We start from the raw sequence: 27,196 nt of genomic DNA, 5'->3' as shown, positions 1-27,196 counted from the left end.
GCTTTCCATCGTCTCGTTTGGTTTGGTTGGAGATTCTATCTCGTCTTCTTCTCAGCCGGTCTTATCTTCATCCTTCAGAGCACTTCATCATGCCGGCCGCAGAGAGGAAACCCAAGACCCTCTACGACAAGGTCTTTGAGGAGCACATCGTCAACGAGCAGGAGGATGGCACCTGTCTGATCTATATCGGTAAGAAACAGATATCGCTAGATACAGCATCTCACCAGCAGCGCGTGAAACTGACGCTTTCCTAGACCGACATCTCGTCCATGAGGTCACCTCCCCGCAGGCCTTCGAGGGCCTGAAGAACGCCAGCCGCAAAGTCCGCCGGCCGGACTGCACTCTCGTAACCGTGGACCACGTAGGTCTCTCTCTGATAATATTCCAGTCCTCGTCGATTGGAGCGGCTGACTGACTGACGCTGTCCAGAACATCCCCACCAGCTCCCGCAAGAACTTCAAGAATGTCAACGAGTTCATCGAGGAGAATGACTCCCGTCTCCAGGTCTCCACCCTCGAGGAGAACGTCAAGGACTTCAATTTGACGTACTTTGGCATGGACGACAAGCGTCAGGGTATCGTCCACATCATCGGTCCCGAGCAGGGTTTCACCCTCCCCGGCACCACCGTCGTCTGCGGTGACAGCCACACCTCCACCCACGGTGCCTTTGGAGCCCTCGCCTTCGGTATCGGAACCAGCGAGGTCGAGCACGTCCTCGCGACCCAGACCCTCCTCACCAAGAAGAGCAAGAACATGCGCGTCCATGTCGACGGTAAGCTGCCCCCCGGTGTCACCAGCAAGGATGTTATCCTCCACGTTATCGGCGTCATCGGCACTGCCGGTGGTACCGGTGCAGTCATCGAGTACTGCGGTTCGGTCATCCGCGGTCTGAGCATGGAGGCCCGTATGTCGATGTGCAACATGTCCATTGAGGGAGGCGCCCGTGCCGGCATGGTCGCCCCTGACGAGATCACTTTCGAGTACCTCAAGGGCCGTCCGCTGGCCCCCAAGTTCGACTCTCCCGAGTGGAAGCGCGCCGTCAAGCACTGGTCCAATCTGCGGACCGACGAGGGCGCTGTGTTCGACCAGGAGGTCTTCATCAAGGGAGAAGACATCATCCCCACCGTCACCTGGGGTACGTCGCCTCAGGATGTCGTGCCCATCACCGGCGTTGTCCCTGGTCCCGACGACTTCCAGGACGAGACCCGCAAGGCCAGCTGCAAGCGCGCCCTCGAGTACATGGGTCTCAAGGCTGGTACCCGCATGCAGGACATTGAGATTGACAAGGTCTTCATCGGTTCTTGCACCAACGCCCGTATTGAGGACCTGCGCGCGGCCGCCCACATTGTCGAGGGCAAGAAGGTTGCGCCCAACGTCAAGCGTGCCATGATTGTCCCTGGTTCCGGTCTGGTCAAGAGTCAGGCTGAGGCCGAGGGCCTCGACAAGATCTTCGTCGATGCTGGCTTCGAGTGGAGAGAGGCCGGTTGCTCCATGTGCCTGGGTATGAACCCCGATATCCTGTCGCCCCGTGAGAGATGCGCTAGTACCTCCAACCGCAACTTTGAGGGCCGTCAGGGTGCCTACGGCCGGACACATCTGATGTCCCCGGCCATGGCTGCAGCTGCTGCCATTGTCGGTAAGCTGGCCGATGTTCGAGAACTCTCCACCGTCAGCCCGACCGTCCGCAAGGCCTCTCCCAAGCTTGACGTCCAGCCAGAAATGGAAGACATCGAGACGGATGACGATCTCGAGCGGATCCTCGACTTCCCCGAGGACAACGAGCCGCACGCCAACACCCTCCAGGGAGCTAGTGCCGGTCTGCCCAAGTTCACCGTCCTCAAGGGCATTGCCGCCCCCATGGACCGTGCCAACGTCGACACCGACGCTATCATCCCCAAGCAGTTCCTGAAGACCATCAAGCGGACCGGTCTGGGCAAGTCCCTGTTCTACGAGCTGCGCTACCACCCTGACGGCACGGAGATCTCCGATTTCGTCCTTAACCAGGGCATCTACCGCCAGGCCAATATCCTGGTTGTGACTGGACCCAACTTCGGATGCGGTTCCTCGCGTGAGCACGCCCCCTGGGCCCTGCTTGACTTTGGCATCAAGTGTGTCATCGCCCCGTCGTTCGCCGATATCTTCTTCAACAACACCTTCAAGAACGGCATGCTGCCCATCAAGATCGAGGACCAGGCCACAATCCAGAAGATCGCTGACGAGGCCCGTGCCGGCAAGGAGATCGAGGTCGATCTGCCCAACCAGGTCATCAAGGATGCCAATGGCAACAAGCTCGCCGACTTTGATGTCGACGCCTTCCGGAAGCACTGCCTGGTGAACGGTCTCGACGACATAGGCCTTACTCTCCAGATGGAGGACAAGATCCGCAAGTTCGAGGCCAAGCGCACGCTCGAGACTCCTTGGCTCGATGGCAGCGGCTACCTCAAGCGCGGCAAGCGGGGCCCAATCAAGATCGAGGCCGCGCCGGTCCCCAAGACCAACCGCGGAGACGTCAAGGGTGAGCCTCTAGAGTGGTAAGCGGGCTTGACTTCGACTTGAGAGACTCCAAGAAGAAAAAAGTTGCATTTTTTCATCTTTCTCTCGGAAGAACAACAACAACCTTGATATGATACGACTTCTGAAATTATTATCAATTTTTTATCGGGCACGATTACTATATATCTACGTGGTTGAGTGTATCCCACGCTACGAGTTGTGAGAATTCACTTTTGTTTTTATTTTCCTATTTGCTTTAGTTATCTATCTCAGGGAGGTCTCTCGGGAATGTCACATGGGATACAGAGGAAATGTTGTTTCAAAATAATGAGGCGTCGTTGTTTTCTTTTTTTTTTTTTTTTCCCTTTTCATTATCATGCCCATGTGCCGTCATGGACATGCATGCATGCTACATAAATATTTATTCCAAATCCCAATCAAACAGGCAGGAAATAAATACTGTACTTGATTAACTGCTACTGCCATGCTGCAATTCTTGGTAATTATACTTTCCCATCCTATCCACAGATAAAATCCATCATGTTAGCAAATTCATAATAAGTCCTTTTGGTAAGTTATGTATGGCCTGAGTGTCCCCAACAGCCCGAATTTCTCTCACGAGAACCAAACCACACACTATACCACAGATGAATCATAAGCATTAATAGAAAGAAGTCTTCCAGTAATGGAAAAGGTATGCTTAGCAGCGAGAAATGTCTTCTGCTTAGTTAATAGACAGAAAGATCATCATATCTCCTGAAGTCTTCCTCTGTGGCAAGAACAATATAATCCAGTTATCAGATCAAGTAATCAGTCCCCTTCATTCAGCCTACTTACTAGATTGGCCTGATTTCGACAAAAGACTCTTTATCTACTACGATTGACTTACTCGAAAATGCAAAAAAAAAAGAAGTAGAGATAATGCTAGAGAACACTCCTCTCCATTCTACTGAGAGGGATATCATTGACATTATTATGCATCAGTCACTGTAGGATATATAAGAGCGCTTCTTTCCCACTTGACCATATATGGGTCTCATGAACAAAGGTATTGTAAGTGGACGCCGGATTATCGCACACGTAATAATTATAGGAAAAAACATAATCGGAAAGACCAACGCCAAGATACAACAATAGACATCGGAATCTCCCGTCAGCAAACAAAACACTTGTGACAGACAAAACAATCGAATACGCTGCTGGAGAGATATATACGATGCCCAGGCCAAGCTAGATATGCCATAGATGGACCGTCAACACCCATAAAAGGAATGTATGTTTCTGATAACATGAGATAAGAGGAAAAAGGTATCTGAATATATGCGACGGCTGCCTATCAGAGGCAGGTCCGGTATCCAAAATAACAATTGACCGAAGACGGGGTCGGGAGTAAAACAGGTGTGGTACATAGTTCGCGTCATATCCGTGTCGTATAGGTAGTGGATGATGATGGTGATGTTTTGAACAGAATCAGATAGACGTGCATTGGCGTAAAACACCGTATGGTGTTGGAGTAGCGCAGTATCATAGCGAGAAAAGAGCCGACGACGGGAGGGCGTATGCTGGCGGTGTAGAAGCGGGTATCGAAAGAACCGTCGAAGGCACACCGATAAGGTAGCCCGTTTAGGGTTTGCTAAGCTGTTCCTTGCGGAAGAAGAGGAAGAAACCACCACTGCATCACCAGTCAGATGACGGACAAAAACGAATACTAAAAGGAGGATTACTTACCAGATCAGAAGCTGGAGGAACAGAGTGATCCAGAACCAGGCTGTCCAGATGGCGCTGACGCCGCCTGAGATATCAGGGGAGATGTCTCCCGGTCCAATCTTGTTTGGAGCGAAGCCCCTCGCACAGATCGTAGCGATGGAACCCAGTACTTGAGCGGCGAGAAGCGTAAAGCAGATGTGGAAACGAGTCAGCGTTTGCAGAAGGATCATTCCGAATCCTACACCCTGCATGGAATCCAGACATCCAAGCCAGAGCCACAAAGATCGTGACACCAGCGCTCCAGATACATAGCTACCAGCCCATGGAAGATAGAGACCGATGCCCGAGGTACCCCACCAGATCTGAGCCCAGCGGGGAGCACCAAGACCAATGGCAAACACGGGGAGGATCCAGCTGTGATCCTTGGACAGGACACTCAGAATGTCTGATGAAAGGGGTTAGCGGGAGCAAGGTTTCAAATGATGTTGGGCGAAACTTACATAGCATACCAGCCCAAACAAATCCGAAGAACAAAATGACCAGGAGAACGATCTGCCAGGCCTTTGCATGGTTGGAACTCCACAGGACTTGCAATCAGGTTAGCGCGACCATCACGGCAGTGTTGCAACAGATATGACTTACAGTTCCAGTTTCTACCGTACGGTGCACTGAGGAAGAAGTTCTGGATAATGACGGTGACGAAGAACCAGAGGACGATCTTCCGACGGAACAAAGACTTGTAGAACGAGGGCACCTTTCCAGGTGTCTGGCGGTAGTAATTTGGCAAGCCAAAGGCCAAAAGGAGTCCAATTGCCCAGAGGAAGGCTGCGATAGGGAACGTAATAGCACTGGTTTTAGTGTTAGCAATAGATCAAAGTAGGGAAGGTTGCGGAAGGGATGAAAAGGAGACATACGTCATCTTCCAGCTGTTGGAGATCGGTTGGCTGTCAATAACACCCGCCTGTGATTGCTTCGTCAAGGACGAACCCCAGTACCAGAGTCCGACAATGTAGGCCTGCTGAGTACCCTGAATCACACATGCACGGAAAACCCAGTCTTTGACGGGGGCACCGCTCTCATCACCGAAGTTGAGCGCAAAGAAGATAGAACCACTCGAAGAGGCAACTGCATACAGACCGGTACCAACGTTCTGAATCCATCCACGGCTGAATTTGTTGCTCTCGAAGTGAGCGACACCGATGAAGATGAAAGCGAGACCATAAAATAACCAAGGAAGAGAGAGACACACGACAGACTTGAATCGTCGGAAGATGAACCACCAAATAATCGAGGCGATCAGATACGTCGTCGCAATTCCGTAGAGCTTGTCAGCCGTTTCACCAACTTCACCGGTGAGTAGCGTAATCTGGTAGGAATTGGCAGCGATGATCTGACCAAGACCGAGGAAGAGCGAATAGACAGGCCAGTCTCCAATGCGAATCTGCATCCACTTCTTCAGGCCCGTTGGCGGGACGTAGTCCCTCCCCAGCAAGAATTCATCTGCTTCCTTGTTGACCTCGCTGGGGCTGCTACCGTGGGAGTCCTCGTCATTATAAACAGAACCGACCGGGGAATTGCCGCGTTTCCCGCGAAAGATAGAAGGCGCAGGCGACTGGTTGCGGCCCAGTCTCGCATCTCTGAATCTATCGAACCATTTCTTTTCACTCTTGACCAGGTACTCTTCAATGCACAATTGCGACTCGGAGTTGGAGCCGTTCAAATCTTCCAATCGCTTCTCGAACAGCCTGTAGAATTCGCCGGTGCTATCAGTGAAGAAAGGATCGACTTTCTGCAACTTGAAATCCTTCTTGTCACCGACGACTGAATCCAATGACAACACGGAGGCACTGCTCAGGCGGTTTCCGGGTTCAGCAAAAGGCCGTATCGGGGGCAGAAGCGTATCGTCAGCTCCCGGGGACGAAGCTGTGGGTGACCCAGGCGATCTAGGATGCAGAGAGCCGAAGCTCGATTGACGGGGCGACAGGAAGTCCCTGCTCTGAGGTGCCAACGAGCCATGAGAGATTTGTTGATGGTTACTCTCCATCCTTCGACCGGCTTCAGCTTGCTCCGGGGTCAAGGTATACTCATCATCGCCGTAGAAGCTATGAACCATATCGTCGTCGCTGTCTTCGACATCTTCTGTCACGGCAACGCCCACACCTTCCTCATTCTCCGGGATGCCGCTCCTCCGAATTGTCCTACGGCCGCGACGTTCAGAAGAATGGCCAGGCCCTGAGCGGACACCAAGGGAAAGCTGGCGACTCAATCCTGATTTCGGTTTTTCGTCGGCACCAGGGCTGAGATCTCTGCTGTAGACGATTGTATTTCTTTGCTGCGGACCCAGAGCGCTCAGGCGGTGTATGTTGGAGTAACTCGAGTTTCTGGAGTGGCTGAGAGGAGGAGTCTGCGTGCCCGTAGGCGTCATATACCCAGGACCAATGGGAGGGGTCATCATGCCACTGGGGGTGTTATAGCCAGAAGGTGTCAGTGGTTCGCCCTTAGACTTTGCCAGTTCCTTGTGATGAATGCGAATTGCAGTGCTCTGGAGAATCTCCAGATCTTCGACCCACTGAGCAACCGGGAACCGTTGTTTCGCTGATCTAGCACGCATCTGCGCTCTGACTTCTTGCTTGGAGTTCAACGCGCTGTCAATGGCAAGCTTGAACTGATGCAGAAGATGCGACGTAGTTGTCGATTCGACGGTATACCACCAGCCAGGCATTTGGCCCAGGCCACCCACACGAGCACCGATACCCAGGGCACCTTTACGACCGAATTCGACAGCAACCAGACCGAAAGGTTCGTCACGAGAGGGAATCAGGGCGAACTCCGCACCGGAGAAGATATACGGAGGCAAAGCAGTAAACTCTGGTCTTGAAAAGACACGGCCTGGATATAGCTTCATCATACGGTCCAACTTCAAGGCAGCGAACTTTCCGTAGAGATCGATAACTGGACCAACACAAATCAACTGGACATTGGGACGAGCATCAAGGACAGCCGGGAAGACGTCAGCAATAAGGTCAATACCCTTTTGCATAGACCATCTTCCAACAAATACCAGGAGGTCTGCATCGGGGTTCTGCTCCAGTCCGGCCCATTCTTGGGCTTGGCGCTTGAGTTCTTTCCTGTTGGTTTCAAATTCGGGGTCAACACGGATGTCGGTTTCTTTTGGCATCTCCTTGTTCCATTCACCGGTATCAGACGGGTCAGGATTCGGGAGGTTTCCGACCTTCTTAAGACCCCAGAAGATAGGATAACGAGCGTAGGAACGTTTTCCATATTTCTTGGAGACACCGACTGCACCAAAGCCTTGCTGGTGGACACGGAGGTAACTAGCACCTGCGTGAAGAAGGTTGAAAACCTCACCGAACTGGACATATTTTGTAGCAACCTCTGGATCTAAGTTGAACACGGAGCAAACCTCTTCCCTTTCCTTTTGCGTACGCATAGGCCACAATCCTTGGAATTCAGCATTATGCAATGACAGACAGGCTGGAACAGTCTGCGGTAGAAGGTACAGAGGAGCGATCGAGCCGTGGTAGTCGTTGATATGGTACAGATCAATGGGGAAACGCTTGATTGCGAGAGCGATACACTGATTCCAAGCAGAGTAGTAAATGGCACTATCCAAGTCGTCCATACGGGCTGGGTAAGGCTCAGTCTTCGATTGCTGGCGGAAGACGGGGGCGTCAAGCAGCACATAAGTGATATTTCTCAAGACGTGATATTGAACCTTGACTTCGTACGAGTTTCCTAGGACAGTCACGAACATTGGCTCCGCCCGCTGGTCTTCGGGGTAGTCGACTCCACCAACGCACGGCACGACCCAAATCAGATCCTGATGTCCAAGATTCTTGCCCATCAGTTGAGCCATGACACCGAGACCACCGATCTTGATTTTGATGGCCCAGTCCTCGATATCGTATTCCATGGTAGCGATCAAAACCATGCGGCGCTTGTCACCCTTTGCAGGGACAAATGCGGAGCTAGTCTGGAGGAACCCGGATTTGTTCGCCAACTTCATCAATGGGTTCATAGACTCGCCATCTTCCAGATGACGTCTCTTCAGCTTGCGTCGGAGAGCAAGCGGAATGATGGCCTTTTTATCAGTGACACCGACCTGGTTGAACTTGACTTGGTAGAAGGATTTCATGAAAACCCAGATACCAGTGACGGCTGTTAGGACGGGGATGATCCAGAGCAAGATGTAGAGGGCCAGTTGAGCGTACATCGATCCCATTGGGAACAGACGGAAGCGCAGATTACCATCGTCCACTGATACCTGCCAAGACAGGTAAGGATGCGGAGGGTGTTCAGTGATATTGACCAAGACAGCGGACAGCGACGAGGGTGGGAGTCGGTCCAGGACACCATCGTTGTCAGCATCTCCGTAGACACCAGTCTGGTCAGGTTTGCCGTCGGGGTTGATGCCCCAGACGTTAACCTGGCCGCTGGCGGGCCACTCAGCCATGAATTTGATGGTCCATTGGCCGTCGTCCCCCATTTTGAAGTCATTCTTGAGACCAGCGTCATAGCCATACTGGTTATAAGGGCCGTTCCAGAACATGTGTGGGAATCTTCGAGGCACGTTCTTGTCGTAATCGAGATCACCCTGTTGGACGTAGTCGCTACTACCCGACAACCTATTCCAATACTCCACGCGAACGTGTTTGCCCGGCCATTTCTGAAGGTCCGTGCCTGACCAGGGTTGTTCAATGATCGTATCATTGCCGCCCTTGTAGGTTATCCAATCAGAGAAAGTGGTACCCCAATTGGTAGAGTAGCGGTAAAGATCAGCTCCAGCGGCGTGATGCTGAATGAATAAAGAGCCATCAGGATTCTTGTGAAGCAAGCTGCTGGAGTAGTTGGCGAAGTTGAATATCATCGGGTTGTCGATCTGGCCCACTCTGAATAGGAAGTGGTCAACCGCCGAAGTATTGCCGCTTCCATCGCTGGTTTTAGGATTGTTGACAGTCAACCGGTGGATACCATTGTAAACATTTTGCACCTCTGCAGTCCAGTACCAAGTGCTGGCAATCTCACCAACCATCTGTGTCTGGGTTTCGGGAGGGATAGATGAGCACCTAGGAGTTCCTCCCAAAGAAGCCGTCTTTCCGCTTTCAGTAGAGGAGTTGAACGAGATGGATTTGGTTACCGAGTCGCAGTCCATTTCCGTAGAGAACCAGATGGTGACATTGATAGATTCAAATTCATTCGGGGCAACTGTTGAGAGGATGCGGGCGTCATGGCCGGGAGAGAATTTTGTGATCATAGGCCGTGGTCCTACCCAGTCTTCCTTGTCGACATATGCGCGGAACTCCCATCCCCTCATCGACATGGTATCGACGCAGCCAGCGGTTCCATTACCACCTATGAAGGAAAGGTTTTTAGGACCGTCTTCCAAGGTAATCTCGTCGAAAGGATAGAACAGGTTCTTGACGGTGGTTCCACTCGCAAAGGGGGCGATAATAGCCTTGCTATCATCGCCGCAGTCGAACTTATAGTTGATTGTTCGGTTTGTGTTCTGATACACCAGCCAGACATAATCGTCGCTTGTGAAATTTTGAACGCCCTCGAATCCGGCACGAAGAACGGACCACATACCAGTCTCCGTTGGGGTACCTTGAGAACCGGGGTAGTAGACGTCCGTTGTCTGTTTCGAAAGGTTCAGTAACCTCCATCCGTCATTGAGCACGGGGAAGGCCTCGCGCATCTGGAACATATGCTTCATGATGTTTCGGACGGGATGCGAAGGGTCCCGGTGATCGTACGTGACAGTCTCATCGTTGCAACCATTGGCGGCGTCGCCGACGGGAAATTTGTAGTACTGAGTGGAATTCAGACTGAAACAACCGTGCGTCTTCCATGCTGTGGCCGGAGACATCGCCTGTCTTCCATAAATATAGTTGTTTGCCGTGGCATCTAGGACGTAAAACGCTTGCTCTTCTCCCCATAGGACTAGAGGGATGCCGGGCAGATGAAGAGTGGTCACAAACAGAGCAAGGAGCTGTCGTTCGGTTCCGTTGGCGATCGCCGGCCAACGGAAGACGTCCTGGTTGGTGGCACCATACATATGACGAGGATCGTATTTTCCAGTATTCGCGTTGACAAAATCATTTGTTATCAACATCTCGTTCCAAGCATCAACCCAGTCGACCGGAGTATCGTATCCAGCTTCCAAATTTCCGTCCATGCCCAGGAATCGAGTCATGGATCGATAGATCGAATAGTGGAATGCGGCAGCGTCAAGGGCATTCTGCCCCTGTTCGCGAATGAAATATTGTTGAGGAGAGCTATTTGTACTTGTTATAGCTTCTTCGAGAGAGGGTAGCTGATTGGGTTGCCGTCCGCGTCCCAAGTAGATTGCTCCGAAGGTATTTCCACCCGTAATTTCACCGGGCAAGAAGAAGTTGTTCTTGCCATACCGACGAGCACATTCCCGATAGGATCCAGAGATGTCGCCAAGAGCGTCCACGGTAGCTTGCGTAGCTTTATCATACCGGAAGCCGTCGATATCAAGTGATGCGATAATCATACAGGAGTGCCTCATGATCTTAGCTCTCACGCTAGGGATCCATTCTCGTAGCCGATCTTGCACGGACGCAAATTTGGCAAGCTCACGTTGCCAATCCGGAAACACACCGAAGGCTTCGACATCGCCATATTGATCGAACTCGCTGTCGTAGCAGCCTTTTAACTCCTGGTACACAGAGGGATCAACCTGGTAACCGTTTTCGTACCAAAACCGAGGGTAGTCGCAGGTCTCATTGTAGGAATTACCAAAGTGGAAGTCAACGTAGTGGCGGTCGCTCTTCCATTGAACCTTGTGCTCCTTAACGGAGAATGGTGTCGTGGTGTTCAAGTAGCCTTCGAAGCCAACTAAGTCACCGAGACTACCTCTTGTCGTCAACACAGATCATGCTCCAGTGAGTAGGAAGTGAGTGAGTGAGAGACTTACGTTGCAATTGTGTTATCAAAGATAACGTACATGCCTCTGTTGTGGATTTCAGTGATAGCATTGCGCCACGTTTGAATGTCTCCGTAGTGTTGGTCGATAAGAGTCGTGTCCAGTGCCGAGTAACCGTCTGATCCCCAAGGCTGGTTGATCAATATCGTTCCCGCCAGGTAGATAGCCTGCAGCTTTGTGGTCAGTCTTGTAAAAGGTAGGATCTTACGTGGGAGTATCAGAGTTAAAGCACCTTGATTCCCATTCCTTGGAGATAGTCCAGCGTATCTACCAGACCAACTGCATCTCCTCCGTGACGCATCTGATTGGAATTGAGATCATGCTCGAAGGAAGTCCCATTGATGTTGTCATTCGTGGGGTCGCCATTAACAAATCGATCGATGAACAGTGTGTAGACGGGGAACCGCCAGTTGTCTGGCGAAGGGAAGAAAGTGTGGTTTTCCCATTCTCCCCAATAGTACACCGGGTCTGTTGCCGTCTGGTTCTTATTCAGATTGTACTCGACCCAATTCTCATCATATGGCCAGCCCTTAGACGTCGCCGCGAAGAGGGCGAGCCCGACAGCGGCTAACCCCCACTTCATCGTATACGACCACTTGAGCTGGTTCTTCTACAAACCCAACATGTGTCGCGGAAGAGTCTTGATGGCACTCGAAGAAAGAAAGACAGGATTTCGTTGTATTCCAGAACGGCTATTAGAAATTAATAACTGCTGTGGCCGCGACTGACCGTTTTAACCCCAGATACGCCGGAAAGTTGCCGATAACGAGAGATACGGGGTCCGCAAAAAGGCCCGTGAGAAAAGAAACAAAAACGAAGGCGAAAGCGAATCGCAACGAGCGTGAAGGGAAAAGAGGATCCCTTTCAAGTCCGGAGAGGAAATGGTCCTGAGGGCAGCGACCAGCGGACAGGGTACCAGAGCAGCTTTGTTGTAGAAGAATCAGAGAAACGAAAGGCGCATCTGAACTTCTTTTGCCAGGCCTTAGTACTCGACTAAAGGCTGGCCGCAATTCATCCCAGTCCGGTAAGGTCAACGACAGCTCCAGGACGCCGCAGCGCCCCTTTCACAGGGTCAGCCATGACCAAAAGGGGGGCCCAAGGCCGTGTTTTCGACCCTTGAACCAGAAGCTGGGGGGGTAGACCAAAGCGAGGACAGTTAGCCTAGGTCTATTTACAGCATGGTGGGTAAGGCTGTCAAGGGAATACACGGATCTTACATGCCGCTAGTAAGCTTGGAAGAGGGCAAAAACAGAAGAGTTAGCAGGAAAAAGTGACATTGGAGCCCTGTCTCGATCTGAGGTTAGTGGTGCGCCGTGCAGTGGCTTGGTCCGCTTGGATGTGGGATAAGACGACCTCTCGGAAAGTTCGTTAGGCGAAGGAGAAAGAGACCAATGGAAATACCAAGAAAGCGGAACAGCAAGAAAAGCTCCAACCATAGAAAGGAACCAATTGTTTTGGAAGAAAAAAGAGAGAGAAAGATGCCTAGAAGAAATGGCCGTCAGACGCTATGCATGAATCAGCGAATTCATCTCTTTCAATATCAACAAACGAATGTCTAGACTTAAGACTTAGTTCGTAGCATATCTCGTCCGCTTCCATAGATCACAACTACCTCTCTACTACTTAGACAGCACTGGACCGAGTTCAGCGGTAATCCTGAGTACACAGAATTGATTAGTAACTTATTATTATTGGACAGAACCGACTAATTGTGGTATTCTGCGTCCAAGAGTCAGTCGGAGTCCCATGCGCGATCGTCCTGATCCTCGAATACGGTATCCTCGCATAAGTTCGTTTACCTGGTTTAGATTCTGGAACCAGAGTGGAGTAAAACCTGCGTCCTTAGGACTCGCCTGAGGGGCCCGGCTGAAGGCGAAGGAAAAAGGGCACGCAAAAAAAAGTCCCCAGCCTTCCACCGTTTGCCAATGTAGCAGCGGAGCCGGGAGGTGAATCGATGGCGTCGCCCCATCCCTGGGGGTTCGTTCTCCGTGGAAGGGCGAGAAGACATTCATGATTCAACGGTCCCTCACGTATCATCAGCTCCTCTCCAGCTGGTTATTGTTTGTATTGAGCGGGTCAGGTACCGCACCGCCAGGGCCAGGCACCAGAGTCCGATTCGCGCGTTGGAGGAAAACTCTGCTGGATAGGATTAAAGTCGCTAGTTAGTCTGGACCTTGAAGGGAGTGTGATACATAGCTTATCCGCCCAATCAGATCGGCCCTGAACGCCGAGACTGGAAGCCGCCCTCGGATAGCGAGGGATGGTCTATAAAGCCATCCTTTCTTCCCTTAATGGAACAATGGCCATTTACGCGCCCTCGGAAAGAGCACCGCAGTCCGTTCCGTCCGCCCTGACATATGTTAATTATCGTTAATCGTGTCAGAGACTGGATTTTTCCCTCTGGCCGGAGTAGTTGCTACGATCAGATCGCGGGAAGCTGCCGCTTATCGACCACCTCCTTGCGGCATGACCTTGCCGGGGGCAGCAAACAAGCCGTGCGGGCAGACTGGATGATCACGACGCTGATCCAAAGGATTGTGGTTGTTTCGCATCGCTGCGCACGATAACTATCAGCGCCCGGTCCTCCGTCCTGCGTTATCCGTTGATCTTTTAAAGGGGATCCCGCCAGACCTCGAGATCGTCTCTTGTGTCCATGCTGTGGACATTGCGCCTGGGATATTATTCCGTAGTCAGTTCTGTCATCTGTGTTTCCTACACCGTCTATCTATCGCAATTTAAGGTCCACACCGCTGGTCGATCTTCGGTCACGGAGCAGGTGGCCGCGTTGACAAGACACAGGCCTGATTCTCGAGTCTTGCTAGATGGCTATCTTGTTTCACGCTGGGTAACTAATGCGCAGACGGGGGATCCATGATCACTGTTCATTCCATCGGTGGTAAAGACACGGACAGTGGGTGGATAGGATATATTTGATGTGAACCTTCATAGTAGATGATCTACCGGGTCTGCAACCGAGGTGGCACAGATGGTCGTACTAGGAACCCTTTCATTGTCCCCACCGTTCTCGAGCCAGACGACAGAGTGCACACTTGATCCTGCTGTCCAAGTCTACCTGTGTTCATTGTAAAATCATCCATCACGCTAGAAGTTCTCTTGATGACCTTTACCTGCGATCGTTGGTGCCAGCTATGGTACACCGTAAGTCAGATGGTTCCATCCAAAATTACCACAATACGGTCACGGCGAAATAGGGCTGCGGACGGACTGGGTTCCTGTGTGCACTGTCTCGACCCGCCAGCTTATCTTCGCTGTCCAGCTTATCATGGTGACACTCGAGACCGGCTGTGATAGCGTCCGACTAGTGCGGCTCAAGGGCATCGGTGGTTGGCCCCGGCGGCGTTCTGATGCAAGTGAGCTGGCCACGCTAGGGAGGAAACATCAGGATCCTCTATCAGCATGATACGAACCGGATTCTGCCATCATTGGGTCTTCTTGGCCAGGAGGCGTTTCTTGTTGTCTTCCTAGCCTGTTGTCAACACCACGAAGGACCCTGTAGGGGGAGTAGATCTTCCACAATTTACCTTTTCGCCCAACGTCTGGCACCTTCCCCGCAGACTCTCCGAATAATAATGTCTGTACAGCTGCACCACCGTTCTTCCTCTATGGTACGTTCAGACTCCAGCGAGGTGTTGGATCTAGTAGTCTCCGTCCGAATGGCAGCCTAGGGGCGGACAGCCCGAGTGGGAGGCCTCCGTTCTGCCAAGCCGCTAAGGGCAAAAGGGCGGGCGGTGGCGGAGTGGCCTGATCGCTGCCTGATGGTTGCCTGAGGGTCGCGATCACTCCTTGTCGAGCATTAATTATTATTATTATGTTCCTTGTTGAGAGGCAATAATAATAATAATACAAGATACCACTGGACAGATTAGGGTTATCCTCCTAGGAACAATTACCACAGAGAGCATAGCGGCGGCAGTGTCGAAAGACAACCACGGGGCGCATCGCTCTAAAGTTCGTGGACAAACTTGGAAGATGTCAAGTATAATTTCGGTCTGGACCCGGACATGAGATGCTGACCAACAGCCGTACCTTCCGGATCATGTCGGCTGCATCTTCAACACTCGTTCTAGCGATTTAGCAAGATTGTCTCGCCAATTTTCTCCTCGATTAATGAAGTCCTACTTGCTCTGTGTTCAACGCAGATCGCATGTCTGTCCTCGGGCGGGACTTATCTTGCCAGGAACCGAAACGGGACCTCCAGAGACTGCCGTCTCGCTTCCAGCAATGAACGATGACACTGCTCGAGGAAACAATTGCATTATTGACACTCTATTCACTGACCACGGTCTTGAGAAACATCCAAATCCGACCGTACATACAAGAATCTATGGTCCACCTTCCAGTCAACCAGAAGTCAGCGTGGAACGACTTCCTGAGCTCGGAACGCTAAAGATCTTCCGTACCATAGTTGAAGAAATTAATACCCGGAATTCTCTACATAATATCAAATAGACGAGGGAAAACAATAAATCTGTCGCTCTAGGATAATCTAGAGCCTCGTTCGGGGTCACCGGAGTCTCGCACTACAATCAAAAAGGCGCTGAGAGTCTTGGCGTCTGCACCGGCTGCTTCGAAGCTTCAAGCCTTCAGTTCAACCATCTGGCACTACTTATTCCATCTATTAACGGATCTGGCTAACGTTCATGAAGCGAGCTCACCGTTCCATGGGGCAGTCGTACAAAACTGGGTGGTGCCCCGCTTGAAGCATTTCTTGTGTCATATACTTTTTTTTTTCGTTCCGCGGGCGTCAGTATTCTATGCAGCTTCCATTTCTTCCTCTACGCGCGTGTTCAACGTTAAGTCAGCTTATCGCACGTTCTAACTAACTAACTATCATCAGTTCAAGATCTCCAAGACACAGCCATGTATCCAGAGGGCTGGATTACACAGGCGGCTCGCAAGCCACATCCGTATTCCAGAGATCCGGCACGCCCAGATGCTTGATTGTGCGTGATGGAGAGCTTGGCCCTCGCTTCTAGATTTCCGATCCTATACGGAGTACTCCGTACTCCGTATCAAGTATATGTATCCACCATAATCATTTAGTACATCGCAGCCTGGTGCCATCTTCAGCCCCAGCTCGTGCCACGCGAGACATGCCCAATGGAATCCACGTTACTGCTGTCCATGGGACTTTAGCAACCTGGAGCCCTCGTTTGGGTCAAACGACGGTATCCTCCACGAAGCAGAGGCGCCGAATTTGTTGTACAGGAACTAAGCCGGAAGCTGCTGGCCTGGTTGTCATTATTGTCATGCAACTACCGACAATCGGTGCAATGACCATCCTCCAAAGATCTCACGATGGCTGGCCGCGATGTAACCGATGGGGTCACGTCGCTTACCGGCCGTCTGACTAGTCTTCAGACGCGAAATGTTGTAGAACCAAGAAAGAGACGAAAAATACTTAATCTGTTTTTCCTCCCCGTCGGCCTCGAGTACGGAGTTATTTTAAGCAGCTCAACCACGGAGGCCAAAAGAAATCTAAGAAACTTTCTAAAACAATCGCGGCTACAGCCGCAGCATGATTTCCCGAAAACGCACATTGAGACACTATTACCTAAATCGCCATCAAGGCCAAGACACTACAGGATTCTCGCCAATGGAACTGGAGATGGAAAGGAAAAGTCTGTAAATACTCAATCCAAAACAGATCGTCTCTTCTCTCTTCTTCCTCTTTTGTGCTTCCCCTGGACCAGTTCCACGGACCAGGGTAGCATCCCGTATCTATTTCCGGGTTCATATTCCATCATCCCGACGGCCAGACCCATGGACCAACAGACATCGGTTCCACGATACATGATCTTGGCAAGGTCAGCTCAGCTCTCGTTCTCTTTTTCATCTTCTTCTTAAAACAAAACCAATGCGAAAACATAGAAATAATAGTAAGACTCATCTTAAGAGCAAGAAAAACTATCTTACTCAGTCCGATTGAAACCCCAATCACGTGTCGGCTCCTGAATCCACGATGTTACCATAACCGAATCCTGGTCCTTGTCCTATCGTAACATATTATTATTATTTTACTCTTAGCATCGAAGGATACCCTGTTTCTAATGGACAATCATCACCCAATGAAACTCCCATCCATTTTATCCCAAGGAGTAAAAAGCCAACACGTTTACTCCCCCAACCCCACGTTGCACGTACCATACATACATACAGACAACAAAGTGCCCTCCAATAATAGGTACTATACCCCGTAAAACATATCTGTATTCATCCCTATCAGCCCTCTGCCCGCTTCTTTGGAATAGCATAACAAATTCAAACAAGGCAGGTCGGGCGGGGAATTATTAAAGAAATCAAGCCGCGATCAACACCACCCCTGCAGATATATATCCATCCATACTTATGCAAGGGACAACAACGAAGAAAGGAGCCAACGTGGCGGGATATATTAATTAAAGGATAATAATTCCCGAACAAACGCGATTCTTTCTCCCCCTCCTTTGAAGAATCAGGAACCAAGGGTTAAAATTGATTTTTTTGAAAATTAATTTAACCTTGGTCCCTTCTGTAAGTATATTGTGTAGAATAAGTTACTGTACCTACCTAACTATAGGATCCTTGAGTTTCGGAATCGGGGTTCTCTTTTTTTACATCTTCTTCTCTCCCCTTGCGGGAGTTGCGTGTATACATCCACCTACCTGGCTTCCCCGCCTCTTTCCTTTACTTTTTCTTCTTCTTTTTTTTCATGTGGGTATCCAGGTAGGCAATAATTAATATACTGCAGAACTCCACAATTTAATTTCGTCTTTTCATTCAACATCCTGCCAAGATATACGTATCCATCTTTGCGTAAATCCCAGGAGGGAGAACTCATTTATATTAGAACTAGATAGATAGATAGTTACTCACTCACCCCTTGAGATAACAGCAAATTGATCGCCAATATTATTTGATCTTCGATGTGTCCATTTACTCGACCAGCCACCGTCTTTTCTTTTCTGCTTTAGAAGACGGAGGACCAGACAGGGAAGTTAGCTAGATTAGTTCATGATCGCATCCTTCTGCCTGCCTGCCTGCCTGCCTGCGAAGAAAGGGACTGACTGATCCTTATGACCTCGCATTAAACTTAGACAGCGGGACTCGGAAACGGGCCAGACATCGTCTCAGCTTCCTTTCGCTCTCTTGTCTTTAAACTAGATTCATGCACCGATCCACACCAGGTTCTTTACTCGGTTGTAATACAGCATGTGTATAGAGTAGGTGAAAAGGGGAAGGGAACGCTATCCAAGATAATCCTATAGTGTCATTCATTGCTATTGATATGACTGAAAAGACTGGGGGTTTCTTATTGATTTGGCTTTTTTAGGCATTGCGTTGCGTTTTCGGTTTCGAGATGGGATATGTTCTGCTGGATTTCGATTGAGGGCAAGGAAATGAAAACAAACATCTAATGCAATTTGACGAGAATTGAATCAATTAGTATATATATACACATGTGTCGGTGCCTGAGATAACCAACCTCTTGCCTTTTCTTTTTCTTTATATCATTTGATACTCCGCGTCTTCGAATCTCCTGTTAGAAGTACAGTAATTTTCAAGAGGCGATAATACAGCCCATCAGCAGGTTTATGTGAAACCGTATCTATTACAATTATTACTATGCTACAATTGAATTGAAAACAAATACAATAGCTATAATCTGATACTGTACTGTACATGCTTGTATACTTAAGATATAAGAAGGAATAGCAGTGACATTCGTACTGATTACTTTAATCACATATAATATTATCTGTTCGTAGGTATGAAGACATTATGTGTAGATAGAGTATATGCAAACAACGACAATATATATAATCCCGCCTTTCCAACTATAATTCGAGGCCTGGAGTAGCTTTTACACCGGTCTGGAATGCGACCCTTATAGTCACGGTAGCTAGGGGAGCGGCTTATCTCAAGACAATATATAGTATGGTGTTTGATAGATGTTAATCTCCACAAAGTGGTTGTCAGGACTTTGACCGCGCCCAGGTATAACGCTGGAATATGACTTGTATAATCGAGAATAATACGAAGATATTTAATCGCAAGGCAGTAATTTCTGGAATATTAATCCTGGCGTTATTCTATTCGACAGGACGTTTTTCTATTCCATTTCAAAATACATATAAACGACATGACATGGTATATGGGCTAATCTTTGATAGGCCATCTGCCCGGGCCTGATAAGCAGATTTATCTCTATAAGAGAAAACGGGCAGTGGATATGCATGAAAGAACATCATCAACCGTCACGCCACCATCTTCCCAAGGCACCCCCGCCGCCCACCATATCCACGACCTCCTCAAAGCTAACTTCAATTCTGAACATCCGGCCATCTGCCGTATTAGCACCGCCACCTATCGGGACGATTATGCCCCATTCAGCCAGCTTTTCCCATGCTTCTCGTGCGATATCTCGTCCCCAGACACGACCGGGGGTGGCAGTCGCTCCAGATGCCGAAGCAGATGCCTTGGCTGATGTAAGAAGCCGGACATATTCAGCATACGCGGCGGGGAACGATATAGCAAGCGGTGCGAGAAGCTGTGGGTGCGCAGCATCTGAACCAGGATCGTGGAGCGCTGTTAAGCGAGTAGCAGCCAGCAAGAGTGAAAGAGGGAGAGGAGTCGTGCTCGCAGAAATTGTTGAGGATGGTGGGAATGGAAGAGGAGGCGCTGGGTCGGGGCATGACAAAGTATGCGACGTAAATGACTTTGGAGTTGGAATCTCTAGGCTGATGTCTTCATCCTTAGACTCTTGGTAGGTGCTGTGATGCATCGCCGACAGAGGCACTAGTGCGCTAGTAAAGAATTCCTTGGGGGACTTCGTTTGGTAGTATATAGTCTGTAGATGGTGCTGGAACCCTTTGTCTTCCCATAGGCTCTATACAAATGGTAAGTATGCGAATACGCGCTACGGATTGTATGACATACCATCAGATATTCCCTCCAGCCACCAAGCAACTTTCTCATGCCAGTGGATTTCAAGAGAGAAGTCTCCATCGTGTCACCTGCTTCACCACCCGACGCCCCTGTTTCTGCTGCAATCTCATCATCCTCTAGCCCCAGTCCAGCATAACAAACATCCGAGAACATCTCGAATGTCCGAGGCAAAGGAAGGAACACGTATCGGTGGCTGAATCGACTCTTGACTCGTTTTTCAAGCATTTCTGCAACGTCTACCTTTGTTGTAATACCGATGACTGCAAGTGGTGCTTTTCGCGCCTGCGCGATATCAAAAAGGTTATATAGCAGAGTCTGCCGGGGATGAGACACGAAGAGGTCGAATTCATCCAAGATAATGACAACTGACTTGGCCGTGGCGATAGCTTCGCCATTCTCAGAAGGGCCAAAAAGTTCTTCGGGATGTGATAGAAGCGCCAATAACGTAGCCATCGTATCGGCATAACTGTTAACCTTGGCTGCCTCGTCCTCTGTATTCGTTTCCCGTCCCAGTTGCCGCCAGATCTCGCGTAAAGCTAGTCGATCATCAGTGTGTAAGAATCCGTTCAAGCGGACTACATGGAAATCCTCCTTGTGTTTCTTCCTCAATGATGAGATTATAGTCTCGATCATCGCAGTCTTTCCGGAGCCTCGTGACCCAAGGAGCAACATCGAGTTTCCTTCTCCGGCAGAAACAGTGTGCTCTATCAGTTGATGGGTCTTTTGGTATTCATTTTCCAGTCCCTTAAGCGGAACAGGACGTTTGCCAGTAAGCTTCTCCAAGACAAGCTTGCTCAGCAGTCTCAACTCTTCCTGGAGACCGTCCTGGCAAAGAATTTTGAACCTTTCAACGTAATCAGGGAGTTGCTCCACAGTCACGGTAGTTTCTTCATGCCCATCGACATTGTTCGGAACAAGGTCTTGCTGCAACTGATATGCGACCAAATCATCCCCGAATTCATCAATGTCAGAGTCCGCTTGCATGCGCTCGTCACTCTCTGATTGTTCCTCGTCGTCATGTTTTCTTGTACTTTCCGTCTCTGTCGTACTGAATCTCACAGAGGCTCTCGTCGACTTTCTCCTCGTCAAATTGGTTGCCGGCGCAGGTGATTCATCTCCGTTCGCACCCTCCGCTACAGGTGTCTCAGCGTTCCGTCTCGCGCTTCTCGTCACCCTACCCTCTTGAGAAGGTGTGCCCGCACTCTTCCTCGACGATCGCGGAGTCCTTCTTTCGACAACGGAATCCTCGTACCTCTTCGGAGGTTTTCTCTGTCGGCCGCTCGAACGAGTATTGCTCTTCGGTGGCGTTGCTTCTTCATTATCATCGTCCGTTTGCTCCTCGTTTTGTTGAACAACTTTTCGCCTCCCTGCAGATCGTCGACGAGTTGACCTTGTTGGAGTCACGGATTCCTGATTATCCTCGTCTACTCCATCGACATCCATCGTAGACACATCCTCTCTCTTTCGCCTGCCTGAGCCCTTCGGGGAAGGGGACGTGGCTGCTGGTGCCTCTGCGTTCTCCACGTCGTGCATCGTCTCGTCTCCCTCTTGATCCCTGGCTCTAACGTCGGAGAGCTTTCTTTTCTTGCCGGCAGCCATCGCCCTAGCGGATATATTTAAATTTATGCTTCGTATAAGGACATTCGAGTATGAAGGTAGACGTAAAATGTCAAGTCGCAAGGATGTGCAACAAGTGAAAACAGGTTCGTCCGTAGCGTTAAGGGTTCGTGATATGTGTGATATAATGATCGAAGAAATGGCAAGAGAAAGGGTTTCTTCTGTGCTCGACAACTATCAAGTGGTATTCGCAATTGGTCCTGGATTTCGCAATGCGCAACCGTAGCTCCTAGATAGCACTCGACGCGCGAAGCGGACGGGACCGTGGGCGGGAAAGTGGTTGCTCTGGTGGGTCGCGCAAGGCTGAAGATCACCTAGTGTATTTTCAACAAAAAATTAGTATGAGATTTTTTTTTTTTTGCTCGGGAGATCCTAACCAACAAAAGTTATAAGTTGTGGCTCAATTGAGCTCTGCGGCCCATCGCAGTTTGCGTTCTCTGCTTGCTCCGTCGGAGGTAAAAGCAGTTTAATTAGCGGAACGCGTGACGCGATGTCAGGTGAGGATGGACTGCCCTAAAGGGATAAACTACAAGTCACTCTACTATCAGAACATTAGCATCCACACTCCATATCTAATTTAATTTTCATAACAACCAAGAGTAAAGATAATAAGATAGCAATATACACAGCACCATTCTCAAATCAGTATACATAGTCTATCTGAAATGCAGGCATGTGATTCTCACATCGCATACTACATCAATGAATACAGAATATTTGCTATATTATGAAGTCTATAGGTACACCACAACGGCAAGCAACGGACTATTATACAGGAAGTCAGGTAGCTATTGTAGCAGCTACTGCTACAGCTTGTTTTATCTCTTGGAGAGTAATACATGGCTGAAGATTATGATGATGGTCTCGGAGATGTCGGGAGGCATCTACCACATAAACCTTTGTATCTTGCCCGGTTCCTGCGGCCACTCAAAGCCCTTATTAAGGAACATGTAGCCAGTAACAACATTGATCGCAACAAACCAGACCGTCTCCAAAATTAGCGGCAGGTTTGTGACGAGCTTCGCCACGAACAATTCTTTCTCATTGGTAGTTCGCTGTTGGCGGTACAATACTGGCATCGGCTGCGGAGGAACGTGTATCCTCCACATCACCCAAGGAACAATGAAATAACGCGGCTCAACGAGAGGTGCAGTCACTAGTGAAAGCGCCGTGGAGGCAAGCCAGATAATGATAAAGCTGACGCGAATCGGATATTGTGGTTGTTGGCGCTGAACCATGTGAGCTCGGACTTTGGCGAGAGTCTCTGGTGAGATTGGCTCCTGCTGCGGTTGCGAAGGTGGTTCCTTGAACGAGACGCCTTTGCGAGACGCCTTTCCCTTCTTCTTTGTTTCCTTCTTTTCTTGTTTTTGGGGCTTCTCCTCTTTCTCGGTCTTCTTCGCAACAGACTGCTCGGCAGACAGCGCTGATGAAGACGGAACTTGAGCCAGCCGGGGAGGGGAGACAAGAGACGAGAAACCGAAGGCAGATAGTACAGACCATGCACAAACGAAGTACGCCAGCGTGGCCGCATACTTCACGGCAGGATGGGTGCGTAGTAGAAGGCGGAAGACATAGAAAATGTAGTGGCGGTTGTCCGCGAGTGTGAATGGGTGGACAATGGTGTTGAAGTGGACGACTGCAAGCATGATTGGGATAATTCCCAATACTGTCAACAGAGACGGCAGACCTTTCTGTCTGGGCGAAAAGCCGTAGTCCAAGAAAGTTGGAAGGTAGGACTTGGGGAGAACAAGGTTGAGCATAGGAAGTAGCAGGATAGGCCAGGAGAAAAAGACAAAGTACGGCCATATGTAAAGCATCTGCGGCAGATGTAGACTTGCTGTATGGAATTCTTTGTGGCCTGGTTTAGACACATCAGTTGATCTGAAGAATGTAGGTCGGTCAGCATCTTTATCCAGACTTACCGAGAACGACGCTTCCATTCCACCACACAAAGACGCCAAAGGCAGCGAGGATAATCAGATGTGGAATCACAGATAGTACCACACGTGGCAAGTTAGTTAGGACGGTAATAACGAGGGATACAGTGGTCTTGAAGAAGTCTAGAAACACGTTAATGTAAACCCGAAGACCATATACATACAACCCTACTGACCAACAATAGTAGCATCTCCAACCAGAGGATCATAAAGCTCATTCTGTGAGCTCCTCTTCACGATTCCAAGTATGTTGGAAGATTGACAAGGTTTGCAGACTCGACGAAGGGTCCGGACTGCCTGCAATCCGCCCAGGAAGAGAGAAGCCCAGAAAATATTGGTCTGTCGAAAAACCAGGGATACCAGCCCGACCAGAAGGAAAATCAGACCCGAGATGCCGCCTTCAGTGTCACGTTTAAGATCCCAATTATAGGCCTCAATGACAACAAGAAGAGCTAGGATGTCGGTGTAGTAAAGACCGGAGAAGAAAAACAACGGTGGGAAGAGACAGATGTTCAAAACTGTATGGCTCAGCCATGCTCCAGCTGGTCGTGTGTTCCGCTCCCTGCGCAAGAAATCCAGCAATTTCTGAAGTCTCCAAGGCAAAATCACGGCCATAGCTGCAACATTGGTTGTGCGCAGTTCGGTTGTGCCAACCTCCTTAGGAGAGCCACGAAGGAGAAGCAGAGCAGCACACAGAACATATGACCAAAGATACAGACCCGGAGGCGTCGTTATCTTTGGGTCCCATTGTGTCCAGTTATGAGCCCAATATGTCTGGGCCTGGCGTACATGGAAGACCTCATCCAGATATGGTTCCGGAACGGTGGCATTAATCTTCGCCAGCCAGAAGGGAATGGACAACAGGACAAATGGGACAGCATAGCGAGCAGCACGAGCCCAGTTAGACTCGGGCTGCCGTGAGCTCATTTTGTATTGCCCTCTGAGAGCTCTTGGAGGAGGTTTTATGTGAGACTCGGTGCTTTCATTCTATGAAAGTTCAACAATAATGTTGTCTCGCCAATAATCCCGGACAGTCCGTCGTCCTGCTGTGCAAACAAGCCAAACACCGCATTTATTTCGCGAAGCATGCCGCGACAATGATATACATATGAAGCGGCCGCGAGTCTAGAATTCTTGGGGCTCGTTACTTTTTCCAATGTCTCAGAGCCATAAATGTCGATCTGCACATATATAGACTCGTTCGTTTCGCGTCACTGCTCATCTAGAGTGGACAATCTTCAACTTCTCTCAAAGAGACCATCTCCGACACGTTCATTTTGAACCCCGCGTATAACGATCAAGCCTCGCAATGGCTTTTCCTCTCCCGCGGGGCATTACGCCCCCGGAGATAGCATTCCTTGCGGAGATGGAGATGGTAACTATTGTTCCTCGTCAGCGACTCGAGGGTCTCGAGCTTTTGGGTGTAAGTGCTCTCTCTATTTGTTTCTCCCCGCAGATTTAGTGCAAATGAAGCGTTCAACTGTATGGCAGTAATGTCTCTAGCTCTTTTAGTAAACTGCGTATGAAGATATCCCTCTATTCAATTCAATTGACTAACATATTTATCCGCCCAGGGCCCTACTGAACCACTCCTCCCTCCCCGTCGCACTTCTCTTCCTCTTTGGCTCGCTCTCCTCCTCAAGCGTCAACGCCGCGCAAACATCCTCCCACCAGACTGGCTCCATCCTGAACCTCTGTCTCTAATTCTCGAAATCGAAACACAGCGGTCCGAATACAAGGACGCTTTCTCCCCTCCTCCTCCACTCCCCGGCCAAGGGAATCCCAGAGGCCGCACCGCCCGAAGGACGTTAGACGGCCAGCTATATTTCCCCGCTCCTCCCTTCCTACCGCAGAATGTAGCGCGGACGAATGCGATGCCGTCAGGGGAACCGCCGTCCTTACCGTACCACTGGCTGGAAGTAGGGAATATGCTGCTGGATGCGGCCAGCGATGATCTCGTGGAGCCAGATCAGCTGAGGCGGCTATTGAAGGACCTTAGGGAGGTGAGAATGGCTAAAATGAGAAAGGGTGTAGATGTATTAGATGCGGCGGCCACAGGTGGAGGCGGCGTCGCTCTCACGGGTGTAGGGGCCATGGAAATAGGAGAAGGTAGAGGGTTCGTGGCCGGGGTGGTAGAAGGATTAAGGTATGCATCCGCCCTTATTGAGACAATTATATGTGCGATCGTCTCCCTGTTAATCTTTATGCCTTCTATCAGGAAAATCGGGGCGTCTAAAGAATTGGCGCGAAGAGAACAACTCGCTGAGGAGCGCGAAAATACATACGACGGCACGCAAAATGAAGACGAAATGGAGTTCTAGGCGTTTCGGTTTGCTTTGGTTTTGCATCATCTTGTGATCCAAAAAGGGGGTACTATGAGATCTATGACTTTGAAAACGAATTCCTTATATGCATATACCCTGCAGCTGCCATAGAGAATAAATAAAAAGATCATTCCAATGAAACGCCATACAGCATGCGCGCTCTTGCTATCAAATAGATGAGAGAAGCCAGCTTGCGAGGAAACGATAGAAGAGCTGTTCACATTCAGAATGCCCACATTAGGCGGCCACTTCCGAATCTCTTCTTAGAAAACGACACTAAACTCAACGATCACGAAGAAGATGAGACGGGTGTACTCATTGTTTCCTTATCCTTCTGCTGTAACTTTCTCCTCGCCGCCAGGATCATCTCATCCCTCCGCTTCTGGAGGAGCCGTTGTCGCTCACTCTTGCTCTGTGACCATGCGCTATCCACCGACGGGGATGTCTCTGATGAGTCTCTGTCATTCTCCGATGCGATCTTCGATGCGAGGTTGTAGCGCGATATGAGGTCTTGGGGTTGCGGCTTCGCGGACGACCCGGAGGCCGAAGGATTCTGAGTCGTTGCAGTGCTGGTGGTAGGAACAGGGATCTGGGGCTGGAAGGAGGGCGGGGGCTAATTTGGCATATTTGTTAGCAAGATAAAGGAATCTATCAAAGACATTGAACCTATGTCTCCCGCGCTATCCTATTATCCTTTGCGCTCGGAGATGTTGGAAAGCGCCGGATAACCGCGCCCAGGAGACTCACCACTTCCAGTCCTCTACCAGTCAATATTCTCTCTGTAGTCGCTGCCATGCTTCCTCCATTCCTCTGCAAATCCCACATGATGTCACGCCTGTTGAGTTGCGGGAACATCTGCGATATCTGCTCGACATGCGCCGGATCGACCCTCCTCCGCGTACGACCCAGCGCTTCTCCCGGCCTTGCGCCGTCTGCACCACTATCACGGTTGAAGAACCATCGAATCACAAAGAATGAAACGACGGCGAGTGTAAGGAGTGAAGGAATGTTCAACGAGGGCTCTTCGTCCGTCATTCTCGGAGGGGCGACAGAGCTGAATGAGTGTGGTATGACACGCAAGGTTAGCGCCTGATGCCGTAGAGCGTGAATACCGCTGCCTTTCTATTTTCCTCTTGATGGCACAGATAGATAAGAGCCCTCAGGTTCAATTGTTTAGGCTAAGAGTGATCGACAGACCG

General features: G+C 50.0%; 7 protein-coding genes across 7 annotated transcripts; 3 read left to right on the top strand and 4 right to left on the bottom strand.

The window, feature by feature from the left end:
- The first annotated feature begins 166 nt into the window (after positions 1-166).
- Positions 167-2,855, top strand: C8Q69DRAFT_466576 (3-isopropylmalate dehydratase). Its single transcript, XM_028630566.1, has one exon. It carries the CDS (start codon positions 556-558, stop codon positions 2,533-2,535), a length of 1,980 nt encoding a protein of 659 aa, XP_028485234.1. The 5' UTR covers positions 167-555; the 3' UTR covers positions 2,536-2,855.
- Positions 2,856-4,015: 1,160 nt separating this feature from the next.
- On the bottom strand, positions 4,016-12,146 carry C8Q69DRAFT_520472 (putative alpha-1,3-glucan synthase). The gene is made up of 7 exons (XM_028633499.1): positions 11,403-12,146; positions 11,162-11,337; positions 5,115-11,096; positions 4,843-5,048; positions 4,701-4,787; positions 4,222-4,645; positions 4,016-4,165 (listed from the first exon to the last, which is right to left on the bottom strand). The coding sequence occupies exons 1-7, from the start codon at positions 11,751-11,753 to the stop codon at positions 4,117-4,119; spliced, it is 7,275 nt and encodes a 2,424-aa protein (XP_028485233.1). The 5' UTR covers positions 11,754-12,146; the 3' UTR covers positions 4,016-4,116.
- A 2,141-nt stretch (positions 12,147-14,287) lies between these two features.
- Positions 14,288-15,932, top strand: C8Q69DRAFT_498392 (hypothetical protein; the record flags this gene model as incomplete). Its single annotated transcript, XM_028632297.1, has 5 exons — positions 14,288-14,329; positions 14,448-14,541; positions 14,773-14,796; positions 15,039-15,139; positions 15,212-15,932. 5 exons carry the CDS (start codon positions 14,288-14,290, stop codon positions 15,638-15,640), a joined length of 690 nt encoding a protein of 229 aa, XP_028485232.1. The 3' UTR covers positions 15,641-15,932.
- Positions 15,933-19,090: 3,158 nt separating this feature from the next.
- Positions 19,091-22,173, bottom strand: C8Q69DRAFT_466563 (putative origin recognition complex subunit Orc4). Its single transcript, XM_028630565.1, has 3 exons — positions 22,114-22,173; positions 20,111-22,050; positions 19,091-20,060 (listed from the first exon to the last, which is right to left on the bottom strand). The coding sequence occupies exons 2-3, from the start codon at positions 21,716-21,718 to the stop codon at positions 19,422-19,424; spliced, it is 2,247 nt and encodes a 748-aa protein (XP_028485231.1). The 5' UTR covers positions 21,719-22,050; positions 22,114-22,173; the 3' UTR covers positions 19,091-19,421.
- A 272-nt stretch (positions 22,174-22,445) lies between these two features.
- Positions 22,446-24,659, bottom strand: C8Q69DRAFT_498390 (putative glucosyltransferase). Its single transcript, XM_028632296.1, has 3 exons — positions 23,850-24,659; positions 23,659-23,796; positions 22,446-23,594 (listed from the first exon to the last, which is right to left on the bottom strand). Exons 1-3 carry the CDS (start codon positions 24,598-24,600, stop codon positions 22,621-22,623), a joined length of 1,863 nt encoding a protein of 620 aa, XP_028485230.1. The 5' UTR covers positions 24,601-24,659; the 3' UTR covers positions 22,446-22,620.
- A 111-nt stretch (positions 24,660-24,770) lies between these two features.
- On the top strand, positions 24,771-26,146 carry C8Q69DRAFT_259699 (putative DNA replication complex GINS protein psf2). Its single transcript, XM_028626672.1, has 3 exons — positions 24,771-25,096; positions 25,248-25,819; positions 25,892-26,146. The coding sequence occupies exons 1-3, from the start codon at positions 24,983-24,985 to the stop codon at positions 25,992-25,994; spliced, it is 789 nt and encodes a 262-aa protein (XP_028485229.1). The 5' UTR covers positions 24,771-24,982; the 3' UTR covers positions 25,995-26,146.
- Positions 26,115-27,151, bottom strand: C8Q69DRAFT_259690 (hypothetical protein). Its single transcript, XM_028626671.1, has 3 exons — positions 26,745-27,151; positions 26,313-26,610; positions 26,115-26,245 (listed from the first exon to the last, which is right to left on the bottom strand). Exons 1-3 carry the CDS (start codon positions 27,030-27,032, stop codon positions 26,235-26,237), a joined length of 597 nt encoding a protein of 198 aa, XP_028485228.1. The 5' UTR covers positions 27,033-27,151; the 3' UTR covers positions 26,115-26,234.
- Between the last annotated feature and the right edge of the window lie 45 nt (positions 27,152-27,196).

This window comes from Paecilomyces variotii (genome assembly GCF_004022145.1).
Source record: "Paecilomyces variotii strain CBS 101075 chromosome Unknown C8Q69scaffold_5, whole genome shotgun sequence".
NCBI classification, from domain to species: Eukaryota; Fungi; Ascomycota; class Eurotiomycetes; order Eurotiales; family Thermoascaceae; genus Paecilomyces; species Paecilomyces variotii.
Note: the sequence above shows the minus strand (reverse complement) of the source record. Positions and strands in the feature narration are given on the sequence as shown.

What these genes read in the sequence shown, in the direction of transcription:
- C8Q69DRAFT_466576 (XM_028630566.1), top strand. Translation starts at nt 556, where the DNA reads ATGGACGACAAGCGTCAGGGTATCGTCCACATCATCGGTCCCGAGCAG.
- C8Q69DRAFT_520472 (XM_028633499.1), bottom strand. Translation starts at nt 11,753, where the DNA reads ATGAAGTGGGGGTTAGCCGCTGTCGGGCTCGCCCTCTTCGCGGCGACG. An exon ending in TTTGATAACACAATTGCAAC is followed by an intron (nt 11,097 to 11,161) that starts GTAAGTCTCTCA and finishes GACAAGAGGTAG; the next exon opens with TCTCGGTGACTTAGTTGGCT. An exon ending in TTCCTCCAGCTTCTGATCTG is followed by an intron (nt 4,166 to 4,221) that starts GTAAGTAATCCT and finishes CTGGTGATGCAG; the next exon opens with TGGTGGTTTCTTCCTCTTCT.
- C8Q69DRAFT_466563 (XM_028630565.1), bottom strand. Translation starts at nt 21,718, where the DNA reads ATGGCTGCCGGCAAGAAAAGAAAGCTCTCCGACGTTAGAGCCAGGGAT. An exon ending in GCTGGAGGGAATATCTGATG is followed by an intron (nt 20,061 to 20,110) that starts GTATGTCATACA and finishes CCATTTGTATAG; the next exon opens with AGCCTATGGGAAGACAAAGG.
- C8Q69DRAFT_498390 (XM_028632296.1), bottom strand. Translation starts at nt 24,600, where the DNA reads ATGAGCTCACGGCAGCCCGAGTCTAACTGGGCTCGTGCTGCTCGCTAT. An exon ending in TGGAGATGCTACTATTGTTG is followed by an intron (nt 23,797 to 23,849) that starts GTCAGTAGGGTT and finishes ACGTGTTTCTAG; the next exon opens with ACTTCTTCAAGACCACTGTA. An exon ending in GAATGGAAGCGTCGTTCTCG is followed by an intron (nt 23,595 to 23,658) that starts GTAAGTCTGGAT and finishes TGTCTAAACCAG; the next exon opens with GCCACAAAGAATTCCATACA.
- C8Q69DRAFT_259699 (XM_028626672.1), top strand. Translation starts at nt 24,983, where the DNA reads ATGGCTTTTCCTCTCCCGCGGGGCATTACGCCCCCGGAGATAGCATTC. An exon ending in AGGGTCTCGAGCTTTTGGGT is followed by an intron (nt 25,097 to 25,247) that starts GTAAGTGCTCTC and finishes TTATCCGCCCAG; the next exon opens with GGCCCTACTGAACCACTCCT. An exon ending in GGGGTGGTAGAAGGATTAAG is followed by an intron (nt 25,820 to 25,891) that starts GTATGCATCCGC and finishes GCCTTCTATCAG; the next exon opens with GAAAATCGGGGCGTCTAAAG.
- C8Q69DRAFT_259690 (XM_028626671.1), bottom strand. Translation starts at nt 27,032, where the DNA reads ATGACGGACGAAGAGCCCTCGTTGAACATTCCTTCACTCCTTACACTC. An exon ending in CTGGTAGAGGACTGGAAGTG is followed by an intron (nt 26,611 to 26,744) that starts GTGAGTCTCCTG and finishes ATGCCAAATTAG; the next exon opens with CCCCCGCCCTCCTTCCAGCC.